This window comes from Sturnira hondurensis, unplaced genomic scaffold, assembly GCF_014824575.4.
Source record: "Sturnira hondurensis isolate 20B ecotype Veracruz unplaced genomic scaffold, ASM1482457v3 Scaffold0006199, whole genome shotgun sequence".
Lineage (NCBI taxonomy): Eukaryota > Metazoa > Chordata > Mammalia > Chiroptera > Phyllostomidae > Sturnira > Sturnira hondurensis.
The window spans coordinates 670,361-696,928 of NW_028078830.1; the positions used below are offsets into that span (position 1 = coordinate 670,361).

General features: G+C 48.4%; 1 protein-coding gene and 1 long non-coding RNA gene across 3 annotated transcripts in view; both read left to right on the top strand.

The window, feature by feature from the left end:
• ZNF135 (zinc finger protein 135) overlaps window positions 1–16,517 on the top strand; it is a 41,524-nt gene extending 25,007 nt beyond the window's left edge. The window contains 5 exon segments of the mRNA XM_037047679.1: window positions 4,767–4,846; window positions 6,565–6,659; window positions 9,657–9,783; window positions 10,447–10,542; window positions 13,494–16,517. Coding sequence (XP_036903574.1) covers window positions 4,767–4,846; window positions 6,565–6,659; window positions 9,657–9,783; window positions 10,447–10,542; window positions 13,494–15,121 — 2,026 coding nt within the window. The 3' untranslated portion in view covers window positions 15,122–16,517.
• Window positions 16,518–19,508: 2,991 nt separating this feature from the next.
• LOC118988202 (uncharacterized) lies at window positions 19,509–24,603 on the top strand. 2 transcript variants are annotated; one of them, XR_005066730.1, is made up of 4 exons: window positions 19,509–20,366; window positions 21,112–21,313; window positions 22,091–22,176; window positions 23,954–24,603. It is a non-coding gene; the product is annotated as an uncharacterized LOC118988202 (long non-coding RNA). The 2 variants fall into 2 exon arrangements; XR_005066729.1 differs by lacking the exon at window positions 21,112–21,313.
• The last annotated feature ends 1,965 nt before the right edge of the window (window positions 24,604–26,568 follow it).

Genomic DNA, 26,568 nt, shown 5'->3' on the forward strand with positions numbered 1-26,568 from the left:
AAAAAGACCAAGATTTGTCCTAAGTCCCATTTCATAAGCAATTGGACTTCCATTTTGAAACCTTATATTTTGCAAGATTTAGTTATCTGTGAAATGTACAAATTAATTTGTTCTTCAAGCACTTTAAAAAAAAAGATTTTATTTATCTTTAGGGAGGAAAGGAAGGAGAGAAATATCAATGTATGGTTGCCTCTCATGAGTCCCCTGCTGGGAACTGGCCTGCAACCCAGGCATGTGCCCTGACTGGGAATCGAACCCGAATCGTGTGGTTCACNCCAGGTGCAGTCCAACTTTATCATTATTTCACATTACCTTCTTGAGTAGTGTTTATGAATGGTACAGATTGATGCTGATATTCCCTAAAAACTGTACAGCGGAGTGTTCTACACGTGCTGGTGAAATGTGTGTGGAATCACCATGGATATTTACCTGTTTTTGTACAAAGTTTTCCAATCTACGTGTAAATCTACCTTTGTTCAAGGTACATAGCAACCAATCTCACAGATTTGAATCCCATATGACATGCATTATTTTACAATAAATTAAGCCTTATAATAAGCCCTATTGGAGAAATTTTATATAGGAACTCTTGAAATTTAAGTTCCATGGAGTTTTGCAGGTTCTGCAATGGTTTTGCTGCTCTTTTCTGGTTATAAATTTCTTTACAGGACTCATGGGCATTGGGGAGATGGTGTCATTGCACAAAAAGACCAAGATTTGTCCTAAGTCCCATTTCATAAGCAATAGGACTTCCATTTTGAAACCTTATATTTTGCAAGATTTAGTTATCTGTGAAATGTACAAATTAATTTATTCTTCAAGCACTTTTTTTAAAAAGATTTTATTTATTTATCTTTAGGGAGGAAGGGAAGGAGAGAAGGAGAGAAACATCAATGTGTGGTTGCTTCTCGTGAGTCCCCTGCTGGGAACTGGCCTGCAACCCAGGCATGTGCCCTGACTGGGAATCGAACCGCGATCCTGTTGTTCGCAGGCCCGCGCTCAATCCACTGAGCTACACCAACCAGGGCTCAAGCACTTTTTAATTGATTCTCATGGTGTTTAATAAGCTTTGGTGTTTTTTTTTATAATTTAACTTGAAGGTCCATAGTATTTCATGGAACCCCGAATATTCTAAAAACAATGCCCCAAAACAACCATGACCCTTAAATAATGACTTGCCATCTCTGACTATTGCCACACAGCAATAGTAACTAATAACACTCTGGGAGGTTGTTTGTAATACAAATACAATTGGGTTACTCTTGCTTCATACATTCCAGTGGTTCCTATCACTCCAGATAAAGAGACAACCCTCACTGTGACAGACAAGGTGCTGAAAGTTTGGGCATCTGCCCACCTGTGGGTCTTAGCCTAACCCAGGTATCTCTCTGCTGGCCACATAGGTCTTGTTTTTCTGAAAAACAGTCACAGTGGGACCCATGACTCTTGTCATGTGAAAATCACTGGTGTGTGTGTTATAAATACAGACTCGGGCCTTGCATGCCAACAAATGATGCCAAATTTGGGGGGTAGGGGTGATGAGGCTGATTCTTGTATCATCTATACTGTGAGGGTAAACACAACATGCTGCCTTTCTCAGGGACTGAAGAAACACCCTTTCTGCCTTTTCAGGGACTGCTCCCTCCACTAGTTCATGCCCACATATCCTCTGTCTCTGATACATAAAGCTTTTTCCTGGAACTCCTTCCAGAGACTTTGTAGTACACATGACAATCGTTTCTGTTTGTTTTAAAGACTATCACTCAAAAAACTGAAGGTGGAGGTCACCCTTACTAGCCCCTGTGGGATTAGGGCCCCATCTTATGGCCCCAATTGACCTAAACTATCTCCATAAAGGCCCTATCTCCAAATAGTCACGTTGGGGCTTCGGACGTCCACATGTGGTTGCAATTCAGTTTATAATGGTATTTAAAGATTTCTTCCCCTGAAATGCCAGGTTACCATGTATGTGATTTACCTTTCCCTACCCCATGAACTCTGCCTGTTCCTTGTGTCAGCCTAACTGGGTCTGCCCCTTGCCTTCCAGATATTTTACATCCCTTTGATTCATGGCTCAGTGCCCTGTGGACTGTACCTTTTTCAGCTTTCCAAATACCATCGGTGATATTTGGGTCACTTTCTGATAACCTCCTGTTTGCTGCACTTTTGTCAATGTTCCATGGGCCTGAACATTTGGATAGTAAAGACCCTCAGCACACACCCCTTGTTGCTAATGCCTGGCCAATCCGACTTCCCCTGAGAATGAGTGGGAACATCTGGTTATTTTTTGTCTGTTGAAGACAGAGTCCACTTACAAGCTTTACCATGTCTCCAGCAGGATGGTGGTAGTAGTTAGGGGAAAGGCAAAAAATCATGAAATATTTTCAGTAGGTTTGTTTTTTTTGTAGTGGTTTTAGAAATGCCATTCTGAAACTATTTTAGGATTCAGTAAATTAACATGTCAAGTTTTGACCTGCCAGCATCCTCACTATGGAGCCCAATTGCATTTCCCAGCGGGTGTCCCTCCAGGGGACCAGTGTCCCTGGGACAGGGCGATCCGGGACACTCAGCCAGGACCAAGACTCACTGAAGCACCTCTCTCTATATAACTCACAGAGGCTACGTTTGAGTAAGTGTCTGAACCTGCAGAAGGGCGCCAGTGGACGGTTTGGCAGAGTCCAGGAAGCCTGGGTTTGAAAAATCTAGGAGTTATAGAAAATCACGATTTCACCAACCTTGTCCACCAGGTCGCCAACTCCAACAACTAAAGCTTTCTGTTGCTGTCCCAAAAGGCGTTGAGGTACTGTGGCCCTTCCAATGTAAGGAGGCAGTGGACAGCCACAGACAATCCAACTCACCTAGGAGCCACGCTTTCTGGAAGTTGAAGTCCAATGACTTCTGGGAGTTGACGTCTAGGGTCTCCCGTTTAATGCAGGTCGCACATCGAAGGTTTTTTCTCACTACATTTCCGAGAGGCTACTTCCTTGTGCTTTCGGACCTCCGGAAGGGCGCAGTGGGCAGCTCCCAGAAACCCAGGAGTTTAAGAATTCCCAGAGTTTTAAGGAATCATGGTTCCTTAAAACGAAACTTTTCCACCAGGGGGCGCAGTTAGCCACCTAGAGCCAGGTTCTACTCAAATGAAGATCGGTGCCCGGGTGCCCTTCCCCATCGAGGGAAGGAATAGTGGACAGACCGTTACAGCGGGAGAGGGGAGCTCTGGGAGTGCTAGAGTTGGCTCCCCCGCCAGGCCGAGGCTGCACGTATAAGTATTAATTCTTATAATTCCCAAGGGCTACTGTTAAGCAGGTGCCCTGGCACAGAAGGCTGTGGCCGCAGCTCCACAGTATCTCGGAATCATGTTTACATTAACTGTGTCCACCAGATAGTGATCTCTGACTCCTACTATTTCTCCGGGAAGGTTCCACGGTACCTATTCGGTTGTCCTTCCTGACAGTTGGACACAGCAACTGAATACGGGGGCGGGGAGGGGGGGGTCGGTAGTTCACATGAGCAAAGCCTCCTGGGAGTCACAGTCCACTGTGACAGCCACTGGGCCCCAATTCCCTAACGCGATGGACTGCAACTCCTGAGCAAAACGTGGCAGCACGATGGGCCTCAGCGCATTTCGGTCTTCAGAGTGGATTTCAAACATGCCACATTCTCAGACATTTTGCTGGAACGAAATGCAAATAAATGTTGCGATGTGCTTTCTGTATTCCATGAAGAAATAAACTTAAATATCATGTCAATGTCCGGAAGTCTCTGTATATTGGGAGAATAATGACATGTCCCAGCTGACACAGACCCGTTCTTTTACTATCTCCCGGAATGAAACCCAGGGAACAATCAACTTTGCCTTTATGTTTATCAGTATTCTCTCTTTATTGCCCCCTCTATTGTTGTCTCTATCTCTCCTCCAAACTGGGACCACAACCACAAGGACTGCCTCGCTGAAGGAATATTTATGAAGGGGACAAAAGCACCGGTGTCAGGAATCGAATTACATCCAGGAATACTACTGGTGCGGGAGCCTGCGCACTAAAGCCACGCAAGGCGACCTGGGATATGTAGTTTCATAAACGCGGGCGCAGTCCCTGCGAACAGGGGAGGTGGCCTTCGTCCTGCCACTCCACAAAACAGGGCCTAATGGGAAGTTTCATGGGGGTTAGTGACGCCGAGGCCAGCGGCGTCTGGAAGCAGAGCTCAGATCCCAGCCTGACAGGTGAGGCCGCGGTCCAAGGTCAGGTGAACAAGTAAACGGCCGAAAGTTCGCGCGGCTCCTTCTGGGAGTGGTAGTTTGATACAGGTCTGTGCCGGCTCAGTCCCAGCCGACAGCAAAGGTGGACTTTGTCCCGCCGGTGATGGAAGGGTGAGCCTGGATGGTTTCCGGTGGAATGGTGACGCCGCGGTCCGTGGGGTCTGGCGGCAGAGTTTGGAACCCAGTTTAACGGCCTAGGCCGCTGCCATGGGTGGGGCGAACACGGAATCCACGGGAAGCGCGCGCCTCACTATGGGTGACGTAGTTCGGGCCGAAGGACGCGAAGAGCCGCAGTCTTTGTGCCGCGGTGTAACGTTAAGTGGGCCTGGTCCTGGGCGGAACTGCCCAGACAGACGGAAGTTGACGAAGTTGTTCTCGGATTCCAACCTTGCTACTGTGGTTCCAGAGTCCTGGGTACAGCCGCTCTGGAGAAACTAGGCGAGCAGGAGCAGTGGTCCCTGTCGCCCGACTGCGTACTCCTGACTGGTTCCCTAAGGAGACTTGGTTAAGTCAACGAGATACCTGGTGTGCACATTAGGGACTGTCGTGCAGGCAGAGGATCCGGCCACCTCCCTGGAGCTCCGGACGTGGTGCGTACCAAGCCGCGTGGTTGTGTTATTTTTCCCCTTTGCTTTCTTGATCTCCGGCAGCTTGCTTCCAGGGCAGCAGTGCTGGCCGAGTGGGTGGGGCCCAATAAGAGGCGGGGGGTGGGGGGTGGGTTCCAGGATCCGGGGAGGTTTGGGCTGGGGTGGGCTCGTGACTTTGGGGAAAAGGGTCGGAGCCGCCCGACTAGTGGACGGAAGCCTACAAGCAGCGGGCTGACCTTTCAGAAACTGGAGCCCGCCTGATCTGCATTCGTTCCGAGGGTGGGGAAGGCAGCATTCCTACCTTGGAGTCAGATTCTGTTTTGTCTTCTTGAGGGGCGTTCTCTCCCTAAAGGTTAAAGGTGAGGGGAAAACAAAAACAAGACTTTAATCCAAGGCGCCTAGGGCTCAGAAAACGGACTCATTATGTAAAACTCCTGCCCTGGCTGGTGTAGCTCTGTGGATCGAGTGCTAGCTGGTGAACCGAAGGGTGGCCGGTTTGATTCCCTGTCAGGGCACAGGCCTGAGTTGGGGGCCAGACCCCCTGGGGCGCACGTGAGGCAACCAAGCACACACAGATGTTTCTCTCCCTTTCTTTCTCCCTCCTTTCCCCTTTGTCTTAAAAATAAATAAAATTAAAAAAATAAAACTCCTATTGAGCACTAATTGCATGCCAGGCACCATCCATTCTTCTTTAATTCATGAAACATGTATTTATATGTCCTGGGTGCATCTGGCTTTATGCCTACCAGCCTCTGCACAAAGATAACTTCCACCATGAATACTGCAATGAGGACAACACAGCACAAATGGGATGAGGCAGGATCAGGGTGCATAGTCAGTGTCATCAATGGAAGATGCAGTGACAAGAAAATGCATACTGCCTTGGGCCTGAGTTTTGTTGGGGGCAATCACACAGGGTCAAGCTTGTCAACTAACAGGGAACAAGAAATAGTGTGTATATCGCAGGCGTAAACAAGTGCTCACTGAATCATGAGGCTTCCCCCGTCATCATTGTCATGTGTATGCTGCTGTTTTACTCCATTTTCACTTGTTTTTATTGTGTTTAACCCTCACCTGGGGATATGTTTACTGATTTTCAAGAGAGAGTAAGGGAGAAAGGGAGAGAAACATCTATGTGAGACAAAAATATCAATAGGTTGTCTCCCAACAGGGGATTGAACTTACAACATAGGTATGTGCCCTGAATGGAAATCAAACCTGAAACCTTTTGGTGTACTGGACAATGTTCCAACCAACTGAGCCATCCAGCCAGGGTCCTTTTTTCACTGTAATTCTGGTAATCTCTATGTCAGGTCACCACCCTTATTTTAAGAGAGAGGGGAACAGGCACAGCAAGCATTGTCCAGGGAACCCAGACTGTCTGGCTCCCTGTCATGACAACAGAAATAGTCATCACCCTGGAAATCATCTGAGTACCCAGGGTTGTCCCCATTGCCCACCCCGGTTCACAGTTTTTCTGTCTTTGGAATAGCACAAGTAAATCTGAGGTCATTCTTCAATAGCGCTAAGAGCAGCCCTGGCTCACAGCAGGCGCTTGGGAAATGCCAAGCTGAGGGACACTGCTGTTGGGTTTGGCTGGGTGCTGGGCTCCAGGCTCTGGCAGCAGCAGCTCCTTCTACCTCCAGGTAGGGGCTCTGACGCTTGAGACCTCTGGTCACCACAGACACCTTTTCACTGTCTCACATTCCCCCCCACCCCCGCCCCAAGAACTTCCTGCAGAAAAAGCCAGCTGTTCCTGCAAGAGACCAGAGGAGGAGAGAATAACTGCTGGGCTCCTGGATATGGGGTTGCCGGTGAGTACGCCACCACTGTCAGGACAGGCCTCCCAGGCTGTGGCCTGTGGTTCCCACCAGGCTCAACTGGCTTCAGAGCCTTTGTCCTCATTCTGCCCCCTGCCAGGAATGTCCGTTAGCCAACTCTGTGTCCTCCTTCAGATCTCACTCTGAGGACCTGGTGGATTCCCTGGCCTGCCCCTGCTGCCTGGCTGTCATTGATCATCCATCCCACTGATGGCTCAGGCACTTCCACACAGGGCTCCCGGTCTGTACTCTCAGCTCACTCTCTTCATCACTAGGCAGGTGTGTAGTGAGCACCAGCCGAGGTCCAGGCACCGGCCCAGGCACCATTTCAGGAATTGCAGGTGTAGGAACAGATAAAGGAGCAGAAATCTCTGTCTCTGGGGCACTCACAACCCTCTGGAGAAATGTAAACCATGTGAATTGTGCAGAAAATGAGGCCCAGAAGAGGAAGGGCTTGTGTAACAGGCATTAACTAGAACAGAGTTTCAAACTCATTTTCACCCAGATGAAAATGAGGGGGCCACATCAGCCTCATGTTTTGCCTTCAAAAGGCCCAATGTAATTTTAGGACTGTATAAATGTAACTCCTTAACAGTTAAGCGAGAGTTCGGTGCTGCCACTGGGTGGAAATAAGGTGCCAGGCCAGATAAAAGAAGGTGGAGGGCCGGATTCGGCCCACAGGCCTTGTGTGTGCCACCTGTGAACTAGAAGAACCTGGGAGGCCTCTGTGAAGAAGAGGCCCAGAAGCAGAGCAGAGACCTGTGGGAGAAAGGGTACTGAGGTGGGAGGTCACACAAGAATGTTCCAAGCAGAAGGAACAGCATGAACAAGGGCTTGAGTGGGACCACAACAAGCACTTTTCACAAGGGCAGGCACACACATAGCAGGAAGACTGAGGACAAGGTCTCCTAGAGCAGATGCCTGGGGCCTGGGAAGTAACCCTGGCCATTTTTTCCATTTGCAAAGGCCCAGCAAACACTCTATGTAGAGGTAGAGTCTTCGAATGGGTGGAACAATGAACATTCTGGACTCTGTGGTCAGTGCTGGACACATGTGACCCTAGTCAACCCCCAAATCAGCTCCATGAGGTGGAATGAGGAGGAAACCAAGGTACATGAGCAAGTCATCTCCTGGGTTCCACCACTTTGAGGAGGGCCCAGCTCTGCCCATCTGACCACTCTGGGGCCCCCAGTACCCAGCACACATCCTGTTCATTACCTTCATGACGTCTTCCACATCTCTGAGTGGCTGGCCCAGCAGCATCCCTCCCATTTTCTCCAGAGCACTGGCTCTCCTGGGATTTTGGATTGCTAGCTCCCTGACCCTGCAACTGGCATACAAACACCACCGGGTTTGTGTATGTCTCTTGTTTCCACAGTGCCTGTTGTGCCCAGAACGGTGACTTGCGCTCAGTAGAACCCCAAATAGCCATTCAGGGAGACCTAGTACATGTGGAAAATGTGGTGGCAATAGGGAAAGTTAGTGAAAGACATTTAAAAACTCATGAGCCCTCAGCAAACCAGTCTGGAGAGAGATGCCCACAGATAAAGCACCTGCTATGCACTGTGCACAGGTTACGCACTTCACATTCATTCCTTCACTCCTCCCAACAGGTCTCTTGGAGTTCTCATTAAGTTAAAGATGAGAGCAGGGAGGCAACAGAAGTTAAAGACATGCCTAGGGCTGGGTCCAAGGGTCTAGACAGCATTGCCCCCAAATGTCCAGTTCACACCTTTTTAATTGAACACCTCATTTCGTTTTTGGAGAGAAGTGTGGTCATCAGAATTCTAAGACGGGCTCCAGATTTCCTACTCTGTAGTGGGCAAGCATAATCCCCAGAGCCTGTTCATATAATGATAGCATTCCTGTGACGACCTTATGTTATAGCACGACGGGCCTGAAGAGATGGAGGTGGTCTAGGGAGACTTGACATAATCACACAAGCCTTGGAAAGGCACAGCGTTTTTACCTGGCCTGGCTGGTTGCAGGAGGAAGTTGGAGAGTTGCATTCTGACTGGCCCACACGAAAGCACATACCCTTGCTGTCAGTTGAGGAGCTGTCAATCAAGGAGCAGCTCATAGGAGCTAAGGGAGACCTCTGACTAGCAGCTGGCAGAACCTCAGTCCTACAACCTCATGAACTATTTCTGTGAACAAGAATGGCTCTGGAGCCCTGGCTGGTGTAGCTCAGTGGATTGAGTGCGGGCCTGCGAACTAAGGGATCACAGTTCGATTCCCAGTCAGGGCATATGCCTGGGTTGCAGGCTGGTTCCCTGCAGGCCAACTCCCAGCAGGGGACGCACGAAAGGCAACCATACATTGATGTTTCTCTCCCTCTCTCCTTTCCCCTCTAAAGATAAATAAATAAAATCTTTAAAAAAAAATTTTTTAAAGAAGCCATAAAGTAAATTAATAAAAATCAGCATCTTGTTTTTAAAAAAAAAAAAAAAAAAGAATGGCTCTGGAAGTATATTTTTCCCCAGAGCACCTGGATAAAACAGTCTGACTAATGCCTTGATTTTAGCCCCATGAGACTTGAGCAGAGAACCCACCCATACTGTGCTCAATTCTGACCTACAGGACAATGAGATGATAAATGGGTGCTGTTTTAAGACACTAAATTTGGGGTAATTTATGTTTTACAAAACATAAATATAGAGGATTAGGGTAGAAAGCTCTCCATCCCAAAGATTTTTAAAATCTCTCTTTTTTCAAGGACTTTATTTCATTCATTGTACTCATGTCTTAGACATGTCAGGTTGTTATTTTGGCCACAAGGGTGAGGCAGGATTCCAACCTAACAGTTTTCGGGTGCTGCCTTCCGCTACTACTGCCCAGACCCCAGGCCCCACCTAAAAACCTGACCCAAATCCTCAGACTTGAGAGAATCTCCACTCACCTGACTTGGACATATCCCTGTTCACCTGCTATTCCCAAAGCACCAAATGCCAGGTTTGTTGTGACTGAGGAAACTCCTGTGTGATGTTCCAGGAGCAAGTGACCTTTGAGGACGTGGTCGTGGACTTCACCCAGGAGGAGTGGGGGCGGCTGACACCTGCTCAGAAGACCCTGTACTGTGATGTGATGCTGGAGACCTTTGGGCTCCTAGTCTCTGTGGGTAAGTCCATACCCATGCCCCTCCTGGTCTCCCCCAGTATGAACTCTAATTCTCCTGGGTTAAAAGTGGGGTGGTCTCAAATTAAAAGCAGGTATTTTGAATGTATCGGGGACCCGAGGGAACAGGCTGTTCTGGTTCAGGGACTATCAGTGAGGACCTTTTGCCTGTTAGTTACAGATCTCACCTGAAATTGCTAGAGGCAGGACATCTTGTGTGAGAGGCACACCGCGTCCCAAAACTTCAGAATCCCAGGCCAGACCTGGGTCTTCCTGTTGTGTTGCTGGGAGCCTGCTCCTTCCTCACCACCTCCCCCTGCACCTCTTTCTGCCACTACTCGCACTTGAACCCTCTGAAGCTGAAATGACACCTTCCCGGCTCCAAGACAGGCAGAGAAGAGTGTGTCTGGGGTGCACATCAGAGGCCCCTGGGTTGTCTCCTTTCAGCCACTGCATCCCCTGCACGTGGGTCCTTGTTACCAGCATGCAGCAGGAGAGGCGGCTCTCTCAGTGGCCGGCCAGATCTGGGTCACGTGTCTGCAACAGTTAACTGGCGTATTTTGGTTCTCAGCCACATGGGTCCTGAAAGAGTGAAGGTAGAGTGGGCAGAGGTTTGGGAAAGGTCATGGGACACAGATGCTTACTCCCTGGATCTCACCCTGAGCAGGACACCGGCTCCCGAAGCCCTCGCTTATCTCCCTGCTGGAACCCAACGCAGAGCCGTGGCCTGTGGGTGAGGAGGTTCCACCAGGTGTGTGTCCAGGTGAGATGACAGTGTTGAGGGCTGGAATGACCCTGCTTACCCACATAGGTCTCTCTCTATATCTGATCTCAGATTCTTCGGAGCAAACTGACGATTCACTGTTGTAGTGAACATTTACCAGTCACTGTTTTTCTTTGAGTGAGACCAAATTCCTGTCTTCCCTGGATTTATATTCTTGGTGAGGGAGAGGGGCACACAATAAATAACTAAAAATGTCCTAGCTGGTATAGCTCAGTGGATTGAGCGCATGCCTGTGAACCAAAGGTTCTTATTCCCAGTCAGTGCCTGGGTTGCAGGCCAGGTCCCCATAAGGGGTGCTCAAGAGGCAACCACAAATTGATGTTTCTCTTCCTCTCTTTCTCCTTCCCTTCCCCTCCCTTTAAAAACAAATAAACTCTTAAATAAATAAAATACAACAACAGTGAATAGGATGGTTACAGATGGTTACAGATTATGATGAATGCTAAGAAAGTGAACGTAGATGAAGAGGTAGAGACTAGAATTGGGGGGAGGACTTGAGCAGAGAAATGAGGGCTCACCTGTCAAAGGAGGTTACATGGGAGCTGAAGCTTGAACTGTGAGAACAGGGCCTCCATGAAACAGTCTGGGAGAACAGGTGGAGGAAATGGCAAGCACATAGGCACTGGGATGGTGCAATACAGGTTTCTTACTGAGGAAGAGACACTCCAGCCTCAGTGCTTTAAACCAGAGGTTCACTTCTGACTCAGGCATCTGTGTGTCATGGCTCTAGGCCTGGCTCTTGTGCCTGTAGATTGGCTGGGTGGTTCTGCTCTTCATACCTGCTGTTTAGCTCCCGAGACCGGCAGGCGTCTCTATAAGAAATGGGTATGTCCTGGCCCTTGGGCGGGCAGTTCCCACTGTGTCAGGCCATGACCCTATGTTAGCAGTGGCCCATGGCCAGTGCCCAGGAAGGATGGACAGTGTGTGGAAGGCAGTCACTGCAGGGTCTTCCCTCCTCAAATGACAAACTTTCACCCAATGTATTAGCCTCCTGTTGCAGCTTTAGCAAATTACCACAAGTGTAGTACTTGAAGCAACACAAATAGTCTTACAGTTCTAGAGGTCACAAGTCCAAACTGTCTGACTGAGCTGTACTTGAGGTGTTGGCAGGACAGTGTATCTTCTGAAGGGTCTAGGGAAAATCCATATTCATTCATTGTCCAGCCTCTCAAGGTTCCCACATTCCTGGACACATGGCCTTGTCCATCTTCAGTGTCAGCCTTGGCTGGTCAGGTTTCCACACTTCAGGCCACCGTGACCTTGACTCTCTTCCTTTCACATTTTAGAACCCTGTGCTAGCCCTAGCTGGTATCACTCAGTAGGTTGAGTGCCAGCCTACAAACCAAAAGGTCTCAGATTTGATTCTCAGTCAGGGCTCATGGCTGGGTTGTTGGCCAGGTTCCTGGTTGGGGGTGTGTAAGAGTCAACCAATAGATGTTTCACTTGGGCATGGATGTTTCTATCCTTCTGTTTCTGCCTCCCTTCCCTTCTCTCTAAAAGTTTTTTTCTTTTTAAAAAAAGAACCCTGTATTTACCTGGGGAAATCCCAAAACTCCAGGGTAGTCACAGGTGATCAGCAACTTTAATTTCTCATTCACATGTAAGTTGACTGCATACCCACCAATTGCAGGCCTTAGGATATGAACACCTTTGGGAGACAATATTCTGCACTTGATAATTTTTCCCCCTTAACTTTTCAGTAGAATGTAGCATAAATGAGAAAGATGTCCACATCATACCTTTAGGTCAGTCCAGTGTCAACAGTGGAGGCTTGGTACCAGGGCAGAAAGGCCATCCTGTCAGGAAGGAGGGAGAGGGAGTACATGTATTTTTCATTCATCATATCCATTGACCCCTGTTACAGGTTGGGGTTCAGTGGTGAGTAAGGCAGGCAAAGGCTCTGCCCATGGGATCCTCCCACTTAGGAAGACAGACAGACCAGCTCAAAGGGCTCCAACATACCACAGTAATTTTTTTAAATATTTTTATTTATTTATTTTTAGAGAGAGGGGAAGGGAAGGAGAGAGGGAGAGAAACATCAATGTGTAGTTGCATCTCATGTGTCCCCTACTGGGGAACTGGCCTGCAACCCAGGCATGTGCCCTGACTGGGAATCGAACCGGCGACCCTTTGCTTCACAGGCCTGTGCTCAATCCACTGAGCTACACCAGCCAGGGCCACAGTAATTTTTTAAAAGATTTTATTTATTTATTTTTAGAGAGAGGAAGGGAGGGAGAAGAGAGGGAGAGCAACATCAGTCTGTACTTGTCTCTTCCATGCCCCACATCAGCAGCGCAGCCTGCAACCCAGGCATGTGCCCTAGACTGCTAATCAAACCAGCAGTGCTTTGAGGCTGGCACTCGAGCTACTGAGCCACACCTGCCGCAGCTATACCACAGTTATTTATTGATCCTCCTAGTGACAGACATTCCAGCAGATTCCAGATTGGGTTTCTTTACATCTGGGGTAAGGTGGTACAACAATGAGGGGCCTCCAAGAAGAGATTCTGAGCAATGGGAGGGCTGGGTGGTCCTTCCCACATGGTGACTTTTCCTCCATCACCATCTAGTGTGGTGGACTCTGTATTTCCTGGGTCCTGGCCATCACTTTCCTCCCTCCAAGTCTGGGCATCTGGTGAGGTTTTCCCTGAAGTCTCACTATATCCTCAGCATCTTCTGCCCAAATTCTCTGTGCCTGCCTTGTCATCTCCATTTGTACCCCTTATACTATTTACTCCCCTATTCTCTGTACCTTCCCTCCCCCTTTCCTTCTTTGGTTGGCAAAACTGTACGGGTAGATGGCCAAAGCCACTTGCATTTTGAAACTTTCAAAACTGTCGCTTCAATTCTTCCATCCACCTATCCATAGATAAACTATTCCCCCCAAAACAGTGATCATGGGACAATTCCATTTTTTTTTGTTTCTTTCAGATTTAACTAGATCGAAAACCAGATTGTCAGCTGCAAAGCAAGACATACCTGAAAAAATATCCCACAATGTCCTAGTAGAAAGGTTCCTGTGGAATGGTCTGCCAGGCTCTGAGCGTGAAGATGCTGAGGTCCACTGGGTACAGAGTTGTGAGAGTGTTGATGATGTGGTACAGGCGGAATTCCACCCTGTGAAGGCATCTGTTCAGGAGCAGCAACCAGGAAATGGATTTGGGGAATACTTAAGTCTGAGCCTAAATATCCCAATTCAACCCATGACTCCTGAAAGACAATGCTCCCACACATGGGGAATGCATGGAAAAAGGGGACATCCAGACACTAAATTAAATGTGCAACTAAAAACCTATGCAACAGAGAAATCCTACAGATATCAGGAATGTGGGAGGTCCTTTAGTCACAGCTCTGCATTCATAGAACACCAGAGAATCCACGCTGGTGAGAAACTTTATAAGTACGTGCATTGTGGGAGGACCTTCAATCAAACTGCACCGTTGATCCAGCACCAGAGAACTCACACAGATGGGAAGCCCTATGAGTGCAGCAAATGTGGGAAGTTCTTCAATTTTGGGTCCTCCTTCAGCCAACAGGAGTGGATTCATACAGGCGAGAAACCCTATGAGTGCAGTCAGTGTGGGAAGGCCTTCCAGCAAAGCATACACATCACTCAACATCAGAGGATTCACATGGGAGAGAAACCCTATGAGTGCTATGAGTTTGGGAAAGCTTTCAACCACAACACGCTCCTGTCTGAGCATCAGAAGATTCACACAGGAGAGAAGCCATTCAGCTGTAATGAATGTGGAAAAACATTCAGCCACAGCTCATCTCTCAGCCACCATAGGCGGACACATACTGGAGAGAAGCCCTATGAGTGTAGTCAATGTGGCAAGACCTTCCGGCAGAGCACACATCTAAGTCAACATCAGAGGATACACACAGGGGAGAAACCCTATAAGTGCAGTGACTGTGGCAGGGCCTTCAGCCACCGCTCATCCCTAACCAATCACCAGCGAATCCACACTGGGGAGAAGCCCTATGAGTGTAATGATTGTGGCAAAGCCTTCAGCCAGCTCTCTCCACTCATTCTACATCAGAGGATCCACACGGGAGAGAAACCCTATGTCTGCAGTGACTGTGGCAGGGCCTTCAGCCACAGCTCATCCCTAACCAACCACCAGCGAATCCACACTGGGGAGAAGCCCTACGAGTGTAACGTATGTGGTAGAACCTTCAGGCAGCTTTCTTCACTCATTCTACATCAGAGGACCCACACAGGAGAGAAGCCCTATGAGTGTAATGAGTGTGGCAGAGCCTTCAGCCAGAGCTCCCCTCTCATACAACACCTTAGGATTCACACTAAGGAAAAGCCCTACACATGCAACAAGTGGGGGGAGTCCTTCAGTCATTCCTGAGTCAGCATGAGAGGACACACTAGGGAAAAGCCATACAAGTGTGTAAATTGTGGGAAATCCTTCAAACAGAGCACTCACCTCACTCAGCACGGGAAAATCCACAAATACGAGTGCAGGGACTGTGGGAAGTCCTTCACATGCAGCTCCTATCTGAAAAAGGGCCATAGAACACATACTAGAAACAGGCACTCTACATGATTTGAGTCAGGAAGCCATAAGCCATAGTTCATCCCTTCCTACACTTGACCCAGTCATATTCATGAGGAAGATGACAGACATTTACGCACACGCTTTCACACATGGTATAGTCCACAGATCATCCTAACAGTAGGGGAGTGTGTAGACAATGTTGAGGACCTTCAGATGTGAGTGACCATCAACAGTATGTTATAGAATCCACAAAAGGAGAAGTGGGACAATGCATTGGATTTGGACATGACTTCTACAGATTCACTGGATTCCAAACTTTAGATCTTCACAATGGTAAAAACCCCAACAAATGCTTTTCCTATAAAAGTACTAAGTACAGCCCTGACTGGTGTGGCTCAGTGGACTGGGTGTCCTCTCACAAACCGAAAGGTTGCTGTTTGACTCATAGTTTGATTCCGGGTCAGGGCACATGCCTGGGTTGCAGGCCAGGTGTGTGGTTGGGGGCGTGAGAGAGTCAACTGATCAATTGCTTCTCTCCCTCTCTACCTCCTTTCCCATCTCTCTAAAAATAAATATCTTTTTAAAAAATAAAAGAACTAAGTGCAGTCCAACTTTATCATTGAACATTACTGTACATTCTTGAGTGGGGAGAAGTGCTTATGAATGGTACAAAATGACCCTGATACTCCCTAAAAATAATGGCAGTTTTCCACACATTCAAGTGGCATCTGTATGGAATCACCATGCATACTCAACTGTGTCAGTATAAAGTTTTCTGGTCTCCGTGTAAACTGTCTGATCGAGGTACTCAGCAACCAGTCATATTTGAATTTCACATGACAAAATATCAGTAAAATGTATACTGTAAACAGATTTTAAATTACTTATCAGCATTATTTTGCAACAAATTAATCCTTGTATGCAATTGAATTGGAAAGATTTGTGTAGGAAGTCTTGAAATACAACTTCCATAACTCCTTGCAGGTTCTGCAATGGCTTTTGCTGGTTTGTTCTGCTATAAATTTCTTTACAGCACTCACAGGTATTAGACAGATGGTGCCATTTCACAAAAAGACCAAAATTTTTCCTAAGTCCCTTCTCATAAGCAATACAATTTCCATGTTGAAAGCTTATATTTTGCAAGATTTCGCTATTGGTGAAATGTGCAAATTAATCCTTTTTTGAAGGATTTTTTCATTAATTCCACATCCTGGTGTTTATTAAAGTTTTTGTTAATGTAAGTGGAAAGTCCATAGTATTTCAATAAACCTTAAATCTTCTAAAAGCAATCTCCCTGACAGCAATGTCTCTGATCCTTAAATGGTATCTTGCCACCCTTGACTATTGCCGCATAGCAATAATAACTCATAACACTCTGGTAGATATTCTTTTTAATTTTCTGTATTTATAGAGAGGGAAAAAGAGCAGGAAAGAATGACATGAGAGAAACACATTGGTTGCCTCTCGTATGCGCCCCACCTGCAGACCAAACCCCCAACCCAGGCATGTGCCCTAACCAGGAATTGAAAGGGTGACCTTTGGCTTTGCAGAGCAACACCAAACCAACTGAGGCACACCAATCAGGTTAGGAACCTTTTTTAGTACTACAAATACAATTGGGTCACTCTTGCCTCATGTACTCCAGTGGTTCCTATCACTCTTCAGATAAAGAAAAAACCCTAATTGTGACAGACAAGGTGCTGAAAGATTGGGCATCTGCACACCTTTGAGTCTCAGTCTACCCCAGGTGTCTGTGTGCCAGCAACATAGACCTTGGTGGTTCTTTTCTGAAAAACAGTCTCTCACGGTGGGACCCATGACTTTTGTCATGAAAATCAGCAGTGTGTATGTTATGCATGCAGACTCTTGGCCCTTGCATACCAACAAATGAGTCCAAATCTTTGGGTGGGGGAGGGTATGATGAGGCTGACTCATTTATATTATGAGGGTGCTGCCCTAAACACAAAATACTGCCCTTCTCAGGAACTATAGAAACACCCTTTCTGCTTTTTTTTTAACCTGGACTCTTTTTTAAAAAAATATTTTATTTATTTATCTTTAGAAGGGAAAGGAAAGAGAAAGGGAGAGAAATATCAATGTATGGTTGCTTCTCATGCATCCCCTGCTGGGAACTGGCCTCTGCTGGGAACTGGCCTGCAACCCAGGCATGTGCCCTGACTGGGAATCAAACCGCAATCCTCTGCTTCACAGGCCTGTGCTCAATCCACTGAGCTACACCAGCCAGGGCCCTTTCTGCTTTTTTAAGGGACTGCTCCCACTACCTGTCACTGGTTCATGCCTATATAGCCTCCATCTCTGACGCATGAATTTTTCTGCAAAGAACCCTTTCCAGAGACTTTTTAGTACACACAACGATCATTATTTGCGTCTTGATTTAAGGACTATCACTCTGGACAGACTGGAAGTATAGAGAACCATCTCCACCTGTGGGATTAGCACCCCATATTTATGGCTTCATTTGACTTTACCTTCATAAGGTGTCTATTTCCAAATACAGTCATATTGAGGATAAGGCTTCAACATAGATTTGGGGGCAAGGAAGTTGCAATTCAGTTTATAACGGGGTATTTAAGCATTTCTTCCCATGAAATACCAGGTTTCCATGCATGGGATTTACCTTTCCCTACCCCATGAACTCTGCCCATTTGTTGTGTCAGCCCACCTGGGACTATCCCTTGCCCTCCAGGTACCTCCTTTTTGAGTCCTGGCTCAGAGCTCCATTGTTTCTACACTTTTCAGTTTCCCAAAGTCCAGTGGTGAGACCTAGGACACATTCTTGGTGCCTCGCCTTTCTGCATTTTTATCAATGGTCCATTTCTCTGCTCTACAAAATCTTGTCTATACTCTGTTCACTAGGTGACGATTTCCGACCCCTGAATACTACAACTCCCTGAGTTCGGGTGCCCCTGTAGACAACCGGACGTAATGTGCGGATCCACGAATCCGCGACTTGTAGAAGTTAGAGCTTCCTCAGAGTAGGAGTCCATTGTGTCGGGCTCTGGCTCTGTACTCACGGAGCTGCGGAATGCAACTCCCAGCCGGACAAGCTACACCGAAGGAGGCCGGGAGTGGGGCCCTCAGTATTGAGCGCGAATTTCACACAAGCCCCTTTCACAAATACATGGTCCTGGGACCAAATGAAATAAATGTCGCGATGTGCCTTCTACATTCAACGAAGACATAAACTTAAATGTTATGTTACTGTCCCGGAGTCCCTGTAATTGGGAGTGTAATGAGGTGTCCTGGTGGACCCAGACGCGTTCTTTTTCCGTTTCCTGGAGTGAAACCCAGGGAACAATCGAAACTTCCCATCGCATCTCTCAGGAGCTCCCTTTTTTATTCCGCTACTTTTGTTTATCTCTCTGCCCCTCGCCTACGTTTAGGTGATGACCACAAGGACCGCCATGGCAACAGTGAGCAGCAGTGAATACTCACGAGGGGCAGTAAGTACACGCACCGGGAATCGAACTTCGATCTCTACCACTCCGAGGCGAGCGAGAAGCGCGTGCCCGGAACAGGACGAGGGGCCCTCTGGGAGTTGTAGTCCCTGCGCGCCAGTGCCGGGGGCGTCCTGACAAACGGCGGACGCGCCTTCAACCCTCTGTCAGACGGAAGAGCGCTCAGTGTGAGGCTTGAGTCGAGCTCTGAGCCCAGTTTAACAGCTCACACCACGCCCTGGGAGGAGCGAACGCGGCAAGAACCGGAAGTGGGCGCATCTCTTTCTGTGTCGAGTGGTCGGTGCCCAGTCAGGGGATTCCCAAGGTACAAGGAAAATGTTGTGCTGAGACGGGGTCCTGGCCTTGTCGAAGAGGTACCAGCCTCCTGGCTCTCCAAGGTGCACTCCAAGAACCAGGCTGACCTGCATCAGCCCTACACAGGGGGACCGTCGGAATTCAAGGCCAGGAAGACCTCGAAGTCAAATGCAGCCTCACCTTCCCCGAGGTCTTTCTGTCCCAAAAGGGTGAACATGGGAGGAGACCAGAAACACAAGATTTTAATTCCAGTCTGGGAATTTAATTCCTGTCATCTGGAACCATGAAAACAGACTCTTTTTTCCCCCTCTCTTTCTCTTCCCCTCTCTCTAAAAATGAATAAATAAAATCTTTTTAAAATTTTGTTGAGGTGCGTTTTATGAACCGGGATGTGGTCTATCTTGGTGAATGTCTCACTGAGCCTGAGAAGAATGTGGACTCTGCTCCTGGATGAAGTGGTCTCTATAGATGTCAATTATAGCTGGTTGGCTGATATTAACACCTTATTTCTTTTTTAATATATTATATTGATTATGCCATTACAGTTGTCCCATTCCCCCTTCACTCTCCTCCACCCTGCACACCCCTCCCCCACTATTCCCCCCCTTTCATTCATGTCCATGTGTCTCAAGTTCTTTAGATTCTATATTTCCTNTGTCAGGAATCGAATTACATCCAGGAATACTACTGGTGCGGGAGCCTGCGCACTAAAGCCACGCAAGGCGACCTGGGATATGTAGTTTCATAAACGCGGGCGCAGTCCCTGCGAACAGGGGAGGTGGCCTTCGTCCTGCCACTCCACAAAACAGGGCCTAATGGGAAGTTTCATGGGGGTTAGTGACGCCGAGGCCAGCGGCGTCTGGAAGCAGAGCTCAGATCCCAGCCTGACAGGTGAGGCCGCGGTCCAAGGTCAGGTGAACAAGTAAACGGCCGAAAGTTCGCGCGGCTCCTTCTGGGAGTGGTAGTTTGATACAGGTCTGTGCCGGCTCAGCCCCAGCCGACAGCAAAGGTGGACTTTGTCCCGCCGGTGATGGAAGGGTGAGCCTGGGAGGTTTCCGGTGGAATGGTGACGCCGCGGTCCGTGGGGTCTGGCGGCAGAGTTTGGAACCCAGTTTAACGGCCTAGGCCGCTGCCATGGGTGGGGCGAACACGGAATCCACGGGAAGCGCGGGCCTCACTATGGGTGACGTAGTTCGGGCCGAAGGACGCGAAGAGCCGCAGTCTTTGTGCCGCGGTGTAACGTTAAGTGGGCCTGGTCCTGGGCGGAACTGCCCAGACAGACGGAAGTTGACGAAGTTGTTCTCGGATTCCAACCTTGCTACTGTGGTTCCAGAGTCCTGGGTACAGCCGCTCTGGAGAAACTAGGCGAGCACCAGGAGCAGTGGTCCCTGTCGCCCGACTGCGTACTCCTGACTGGTTCCCTAAGGAGACTTGGTTAAGTCAACGAGATACCTGGTGTGCACATTAGGGACTGTCGTGCAGGCAGAGGATCCGGCCACCTCCCTGGAGCTCCGGACGTGGTGCGTACCAAGCCGCGTGGTTGTGTTATTTTTCCCCTTTGCTTTCTTGATCTCCGGCAGCTTGCTTCCAGGGCAGCAGTGCTGGCCGAGTGGGTGGGGCCCAATAAGAGGCGGGGGGTGGGGGGTGGGTTCCAGGATCCGGGGAGGTTTGGGCTGGGGTGGGCTCGTGACTTTGGGGAAAAGGGTCGGAGCCGCCCGACTAGTGGACGGAAGCCTACAAGCAGCGGGCTGACCTTTCAGAAACTGGAGCCCGCCTGATCTGCATTCGTTCCGAGGGTGGGGAAGGCAGCATTCCTACCTTGGAGTCAGATTCTGGTTTGTCTTCTTGAGGGGCGTTCTCTCTCTAAAGGTTAAAGGTGAGGGGAAAACAAAAACAAGACTAATCCAAGGCGCCTAGGGCTCAGAAAACGGACTCATTATGTAAAACTCCTGCCCTGGCTGGTGTGGCTCTGTGGATCGAGTGCTAGCTGGTGAACCGAAGGGTTGGCCGGTTTGATTCCCTGTCAGGGCACAGGCCTGAGTTGGGGGCCAGACCCCCTGGGGCGCACGTGAGGCAACCAAGCACACACAGATGTTTCTCTCCCTTTCTTTCTCCCTCCTTTCCCCTTTGTCTTAAAAATAAATAAAATTAAAAAAATAAAACTCCTATTGAGCACTAATTGCATGCCAGGCACCATCCATTCTTCTTTAATTCATGAAACATGTATTTATATGTCCTGGGTGCATCTGGCTTTATGCCTACCAGCCTCTGCACAAAGATAACTTCCACCATGAATACTGCAATGAGGACAACACAGCACAAATGGGATGAGGCAGGATCAGGGTGCATAGTCAGTGTCATCAATGGAAGATGCAGTGACAAGAAAATGCATACTGCCTTGGGCCTGAGTTTTGTTGGGGGCAATCACACAGGGTCAAGCTTGTCAACTAACAGGGAACAAGAAATAGTGTGTATATCGCAGGCGTAAACAAGTGCTCACTGAATCATGAGGCTTCCCCCGTCATCATTGTCATGTGTATGCTGCTGTTTTACTCCATTTTCACTTGTTTTTATTGTGTTTAACCTTCACCTGGGGATATGTTTACTGATTTTCAAGAGAGAGTAAGGGAGAAAGGGAGAGAAACATCTATGTGAGACAAAAATATCAATAGGTTGTCTCCCAACAGGGGATTGAACTTACAACATAGGTATGTGCCCTGAATGGAAATCAAACCTGAAACCTTTTGGTGTACTGGACAATGTTCCAACCAACTGAGCCATCCAGCCAGGGTCCTTTTTTCACTGTAATTCTGGTAATCTCTATGTCAGGTCACCACCCTTATTTTAAGAGAGAGGGGAACAGGCACAGCAAGCATTGTCCAGGGAACCCAGACTGTCTGGCTCCCTGTCATGACAACAGAAATAGTCATCACCCTGGAAATCATCTGAGTACCCAGGGTTGTCCCCATTGCCCACCCCGGTTCACAGTTTTTCTGTCTTTGGAATAGCACAAGTAAATCTGAGGTCATTCTTCAATAGCGCTAAGAGCAGCCCTGGCTCACAGCAGGCGCTTGGGAAATGCCAAGCTGAGGGACACTGCTGTTGGGTTTGGCTGGGTGCTGGGCTCCAGGCTCTGGCAGCAGCAGCTCCTTCTACCTCCAGGTAGGGGCTCTGACGCTTGAGACCTCTGGTCACCACAGACACCTTTTCACTGTCTCACATTCCCCCCCACCCCCGCCCCAAGAACTTCCTGCAGAAAAAGCCAGCTGTTCCTGCAAGAGACCAGAGGAGGAGAGAATAACTGCTGGGCTCCTGGATATGGGGTTGCCGGTGAGTACGCCACCACTGTCAGGACAGGCCTCCCAGGCTGTGGCCTGTGGTTCCCACCAGGCTCAACTGGCTTCAGAGCCTTTGTCCTCATTCTGCCCCCTGCCAGGAATGTCCGTTAGCCAACTCTGTGTCCTCCTTCAGATCTCACTCTGAGGACCTGGTGGATTCCCTGGCCTGCCCCTGCTGCCTGGCTGTCACTGATCATCCATCCCACTGATGGCTCAGGCACTTCCACACAGGGCTCCCGGTCTGTACTCTCAGCTCACTCTCTTCATCACTAGGCAGGTGTGTAGTGAGCACCAGCCGAGGTCCAGGCAACGGCCCAGGCACCATTTCAGGAATTGCAGGTGTAGGAACAGATAAAGGAGCAGAAATCTCTGTCTCTGGGGGACTCACAACCCTCTGGAGAAACGTAAACCATGTGAATTTTGCAGAAAATGAGGCCCAGAAGAGGAAGGGCTTGTGTAACAGGCATTAACTAGAACAGAGTTTCAAACTCATTTTCACCCAGATGAAAATGAGGGGGCCACATCAGCCTCATGTTTTGCCTTCAAAAGGCCCAATGTAATTTTAGGACTGTATAAATGTAACTCCTTAACAGTTAAGCGAGAGTTTGGTGCTGCCACTGGGTGGAAATAAGGTGCCAGGCCAGATAAAAGAAGGTGGAGGGCCGGATTCGGCCCACAGGCCTTGTGTGTGCCACCTGTGAACTAGAAGAACCTGGGAGGCCTCTGTGAAGAAGAGGCCCAGAAGCAGAGCAGAGACCTGTGGGAGAAAGGGTACTGAGGTGGGAGGTCACACAGAATGTTCCAAGCAGAAGGAACAGCATGAACAAGGGCTTGAGTGGGACCACAACAAGCACTTTTCACAAGGGCAGGCAGACACATAGCAGGAAGACTGAGGACAAGGTCTCCTAGAGCGGATGCCTGGGGCCTGGGAAGTAACCCTGGCCATTTTTTCCATTTGCAAAGGCCCAGCAAACACTCTATGTAGAGGTAGAATCTTCGAATGGGTGGAACAATGAACATTCTGGACTCTGTGGTCAGTGCTGGACACATGTGACCCTAATCAACCCCTATATAAGCCCCATGAGGAGGAAACCAAGGCACAGAAGCAAGTCATCCCCCCAAGACCCCACCCTACAACTAGCTGGACCTCAGTCCTATAACATGAGGAACTGTTTCTGTCAACAAAATGGCTCTGAGAGCATGTTTCCCCCCAGGGCACCTGGATAAAACACATTTTGACTGATGTCTTGATATTAGCCCCCTGAGACCTGAGCAGAGAACCCACCCATGCTTTGCTCGATTCTGACCAACAGGATGATGGGATGATAAATGGGTGCTGTTTTAATACACCCATTTTGTGGTCATTTGTTTTCTAAACATAAAGGTAAAGGGGAGTATCATTGTAGAATACCACTCTACAACCACATATAGTCATAGTGTCGTGACTATAAAGATCTCCATCCCCAAGATTTTTAAAATTTCTGTGTTTTATCAAAGGCTGTTTCATTCATTGTGCATGTGTCTTGGACATGTCAGGTTGTTATTTTGGCCACGAGGGTGAGGCAGGATTCCAACCTAACAGTTTTCGGGTGCTGCCTTCCCCTACTACTGCCCAGACCCCAGGTCCCACCTAAAAACCTGACCCAAATCCTCAGACTTGAGAGAATCTCCACTCACCTGTCTTGGACATATCCCTGTTCACCTGCTATTCCCACAGCACCAAATGCCAGGTTCACTGTGACTGAGAAAACTCCTATGTGATGTTCCAGGAGCAAGTGACCTTTGAGGACGTGGTCGTGGACTTCACCCAGGAGGAGTGGGGGCGGCTGACACCTGCTCAGAAGATCCTGTACTGTGATGTGATGCTGGAGACCTTTGGGCTCCTAGTCTCTGTGGGTAAGGCCACATTGTAGTATGGACTCTCATTTTGCGGGGTTATAAGTGGGTAGTCTGGCATTAAAAGCCGGTATTTTGGATACATCGTGAACCTGAGTGTCTAGGCTGTTCTTGGTCTAGGGAATATCAATGAGAATGTTTTGGCTGCTATTGACAGATCTCACCTAAAAATCCCAGAGGTGTGACATCTTGTGTAAGAGACAGCAGTGCATGCCCAAACTTCAGAATCCCAGGCCAGACCTGGGTATTCCTTTTGTGGTTTCAGGAGCCCCCTTCTCCCTCTGCATGTCTTTCTGCCACCATTCACCAGTGTGTCCTCTAAAGATGACATGGCAGCTGCCAGCATTCAAGACCAGCAGAACAGACTGTGTCCTAGGTGCACATCAAAGGCTCCTGGGTTGTCTTGTGTCAGCAACCACATCCCCTCCACACGAGCCGTTGTTGCCAGGGTGCAGGGGTAGGAGCAGACTGATGCAGACTCCAAGCTGCCAGAGTCTGGGTGTTGTGGATGCTGTAAAGAAATTCACACAGACTGCAGAAGTCCTGTGGAGAGAAAGGGACAACACGGCCACTCTCTGAGAGAGAGGTGCCTTGGCCACTCTCCCAAGGGGAGAGCACCTTGACCCTTGCCTGGACAAACTTTTATTGCGTTCCAGTCATATTATATCAAAGAAGGTTCTCATTCATTATTCTTAGATTTACGTTAAGAGGGGCAGAGCCAGCAGCGGAGCAGGGTCGGGCAGGAAAGATCCAACTCAGGCGCGCAGGCAGCTGGGGTAGCATCTGGCGACCCAGTGAGAGTGCGGGTCAGGCTGACCACGGTCACACATTCGCGTACAGATAAACCAGCAGAGGAGTGAGCCATGGGATGAACCACATGGGCCCCAGTACTGGGAGGCAACCGAGGGGACCGCCATTGCTTTCCTTTGGCCCCGCCCCCACATACAGTGTCACAACCCAGCAACTGAGTTGCCCCGCCCTGGTGAACACCTAGGGCTCCAGTCCTCATACATAACAGGCACAAACAGTCTAAAATATGGCTCAAGAAGAACTCAAAGCCCCAGGGCCAATAACTCTTAAGTGAAAAAGAAATAGCCAACTTCTCAGATGCACAGTTCAAAACACTGGTGATCAGGATGCTCACAGAATTGGTTGATTTTAGTCACAAATTAGAGGAACATATGAAGACTAAACTGATTGAAATGAAGGGAAATGCACGGGAAACCAACAGTGATGGAAAGGAAACTGGGACTCAAATCAAGGGAGTGGACCAGAAGGAAGAAACAACCAAACAGAAAAGAAGGAAGAAACAAGAATTCAAAAAAAATGAGGAGAGGCTTAGGAACCTCCAGGACATCTTTAAACATTCCAACATCCGAATTATAGGGGTTCCAAAAGGGGAAGAGGAACAGCCACGAGTGGGAAACTTATTTGAACAAATAATAAAGGAGAATTTCCCCAGTCTGGCAAAGGAAATAGACTTCCAGGAAATCCAGGAAGCTCAGAGTCTCAAAGAAGTTGGATCCAAGAAGGAACACACCAAGGCACATCATAATTACATTAGCCAAGATTAAAATGCAGAGAATCCTAGAAGCAGCAAGAGATGAGGGGACAGTCACCTACAAAGGACTTCCCATCAGACTGTCAGCTAATTTCTCAAAAGAGACCTTACAGGCAAGAAGGGGGTGGAAAGAAGTATTCCAAGTCATGAAATCCAAAGACCTACACCTAAGATTGCTCTATCCAGCAAAGCTTTCATTTATAATGGAAGGGCAGGTAAAGTACTTCTCAGATAAGGTCAAATTCAAGGAGTTCACCATCACCAAGCCCTTATTATATGAAATGCTAAAGGGAGTTATCCAAGAAAAACAAGATAAAAATATGAACAGTGAAAGGACAGCAAACTCACAGTTATTAACAACCACACCTAAAACAAAAGCAAACCAAGAGGACAGCTAGATCAGGAGCAGAACCACAGAAATGGAGATCACATGGAGGGTTAGCAACAGGGGAGTGGGAGGAGGAGAAGGGGGGAGAAGATGCAGAGAGTAAGTAGCATAGACGGTAGGTAGAAAATAGACAGGGGGGAGGGCAGGAATACTATGGGAAATACAGAATCTAAAGAACTTGAGACACATGGACATAAACTAAAGGGGGGAATAGTGGGGGAGGGGTGTGCAGGGTGGAGGGGAGTGAAGGGGGAATGGGACAACTGTAATGGCATAATCAATAAAATATACTTTTAGAAAATCTCACACATGGAGATTTCCTCATACATGCTCTCTTTTGCTTTATTGCCACCTCCTGCTGCCTGAAACAAGTTGAGAATATGAGCAGCGCCAACCCAGGGCCCAGAGAAGCTGTCATGTGAACAGAAAAGCCACCCCCAGGCTTTGATGCGATGTCGAGCAGCTGAAATGGTTCTCACTTGGCTACCTGCCTCAAGAAGGATGTTCCCAGGTCATCCCTGACCTCTCTGTAGTCTCGT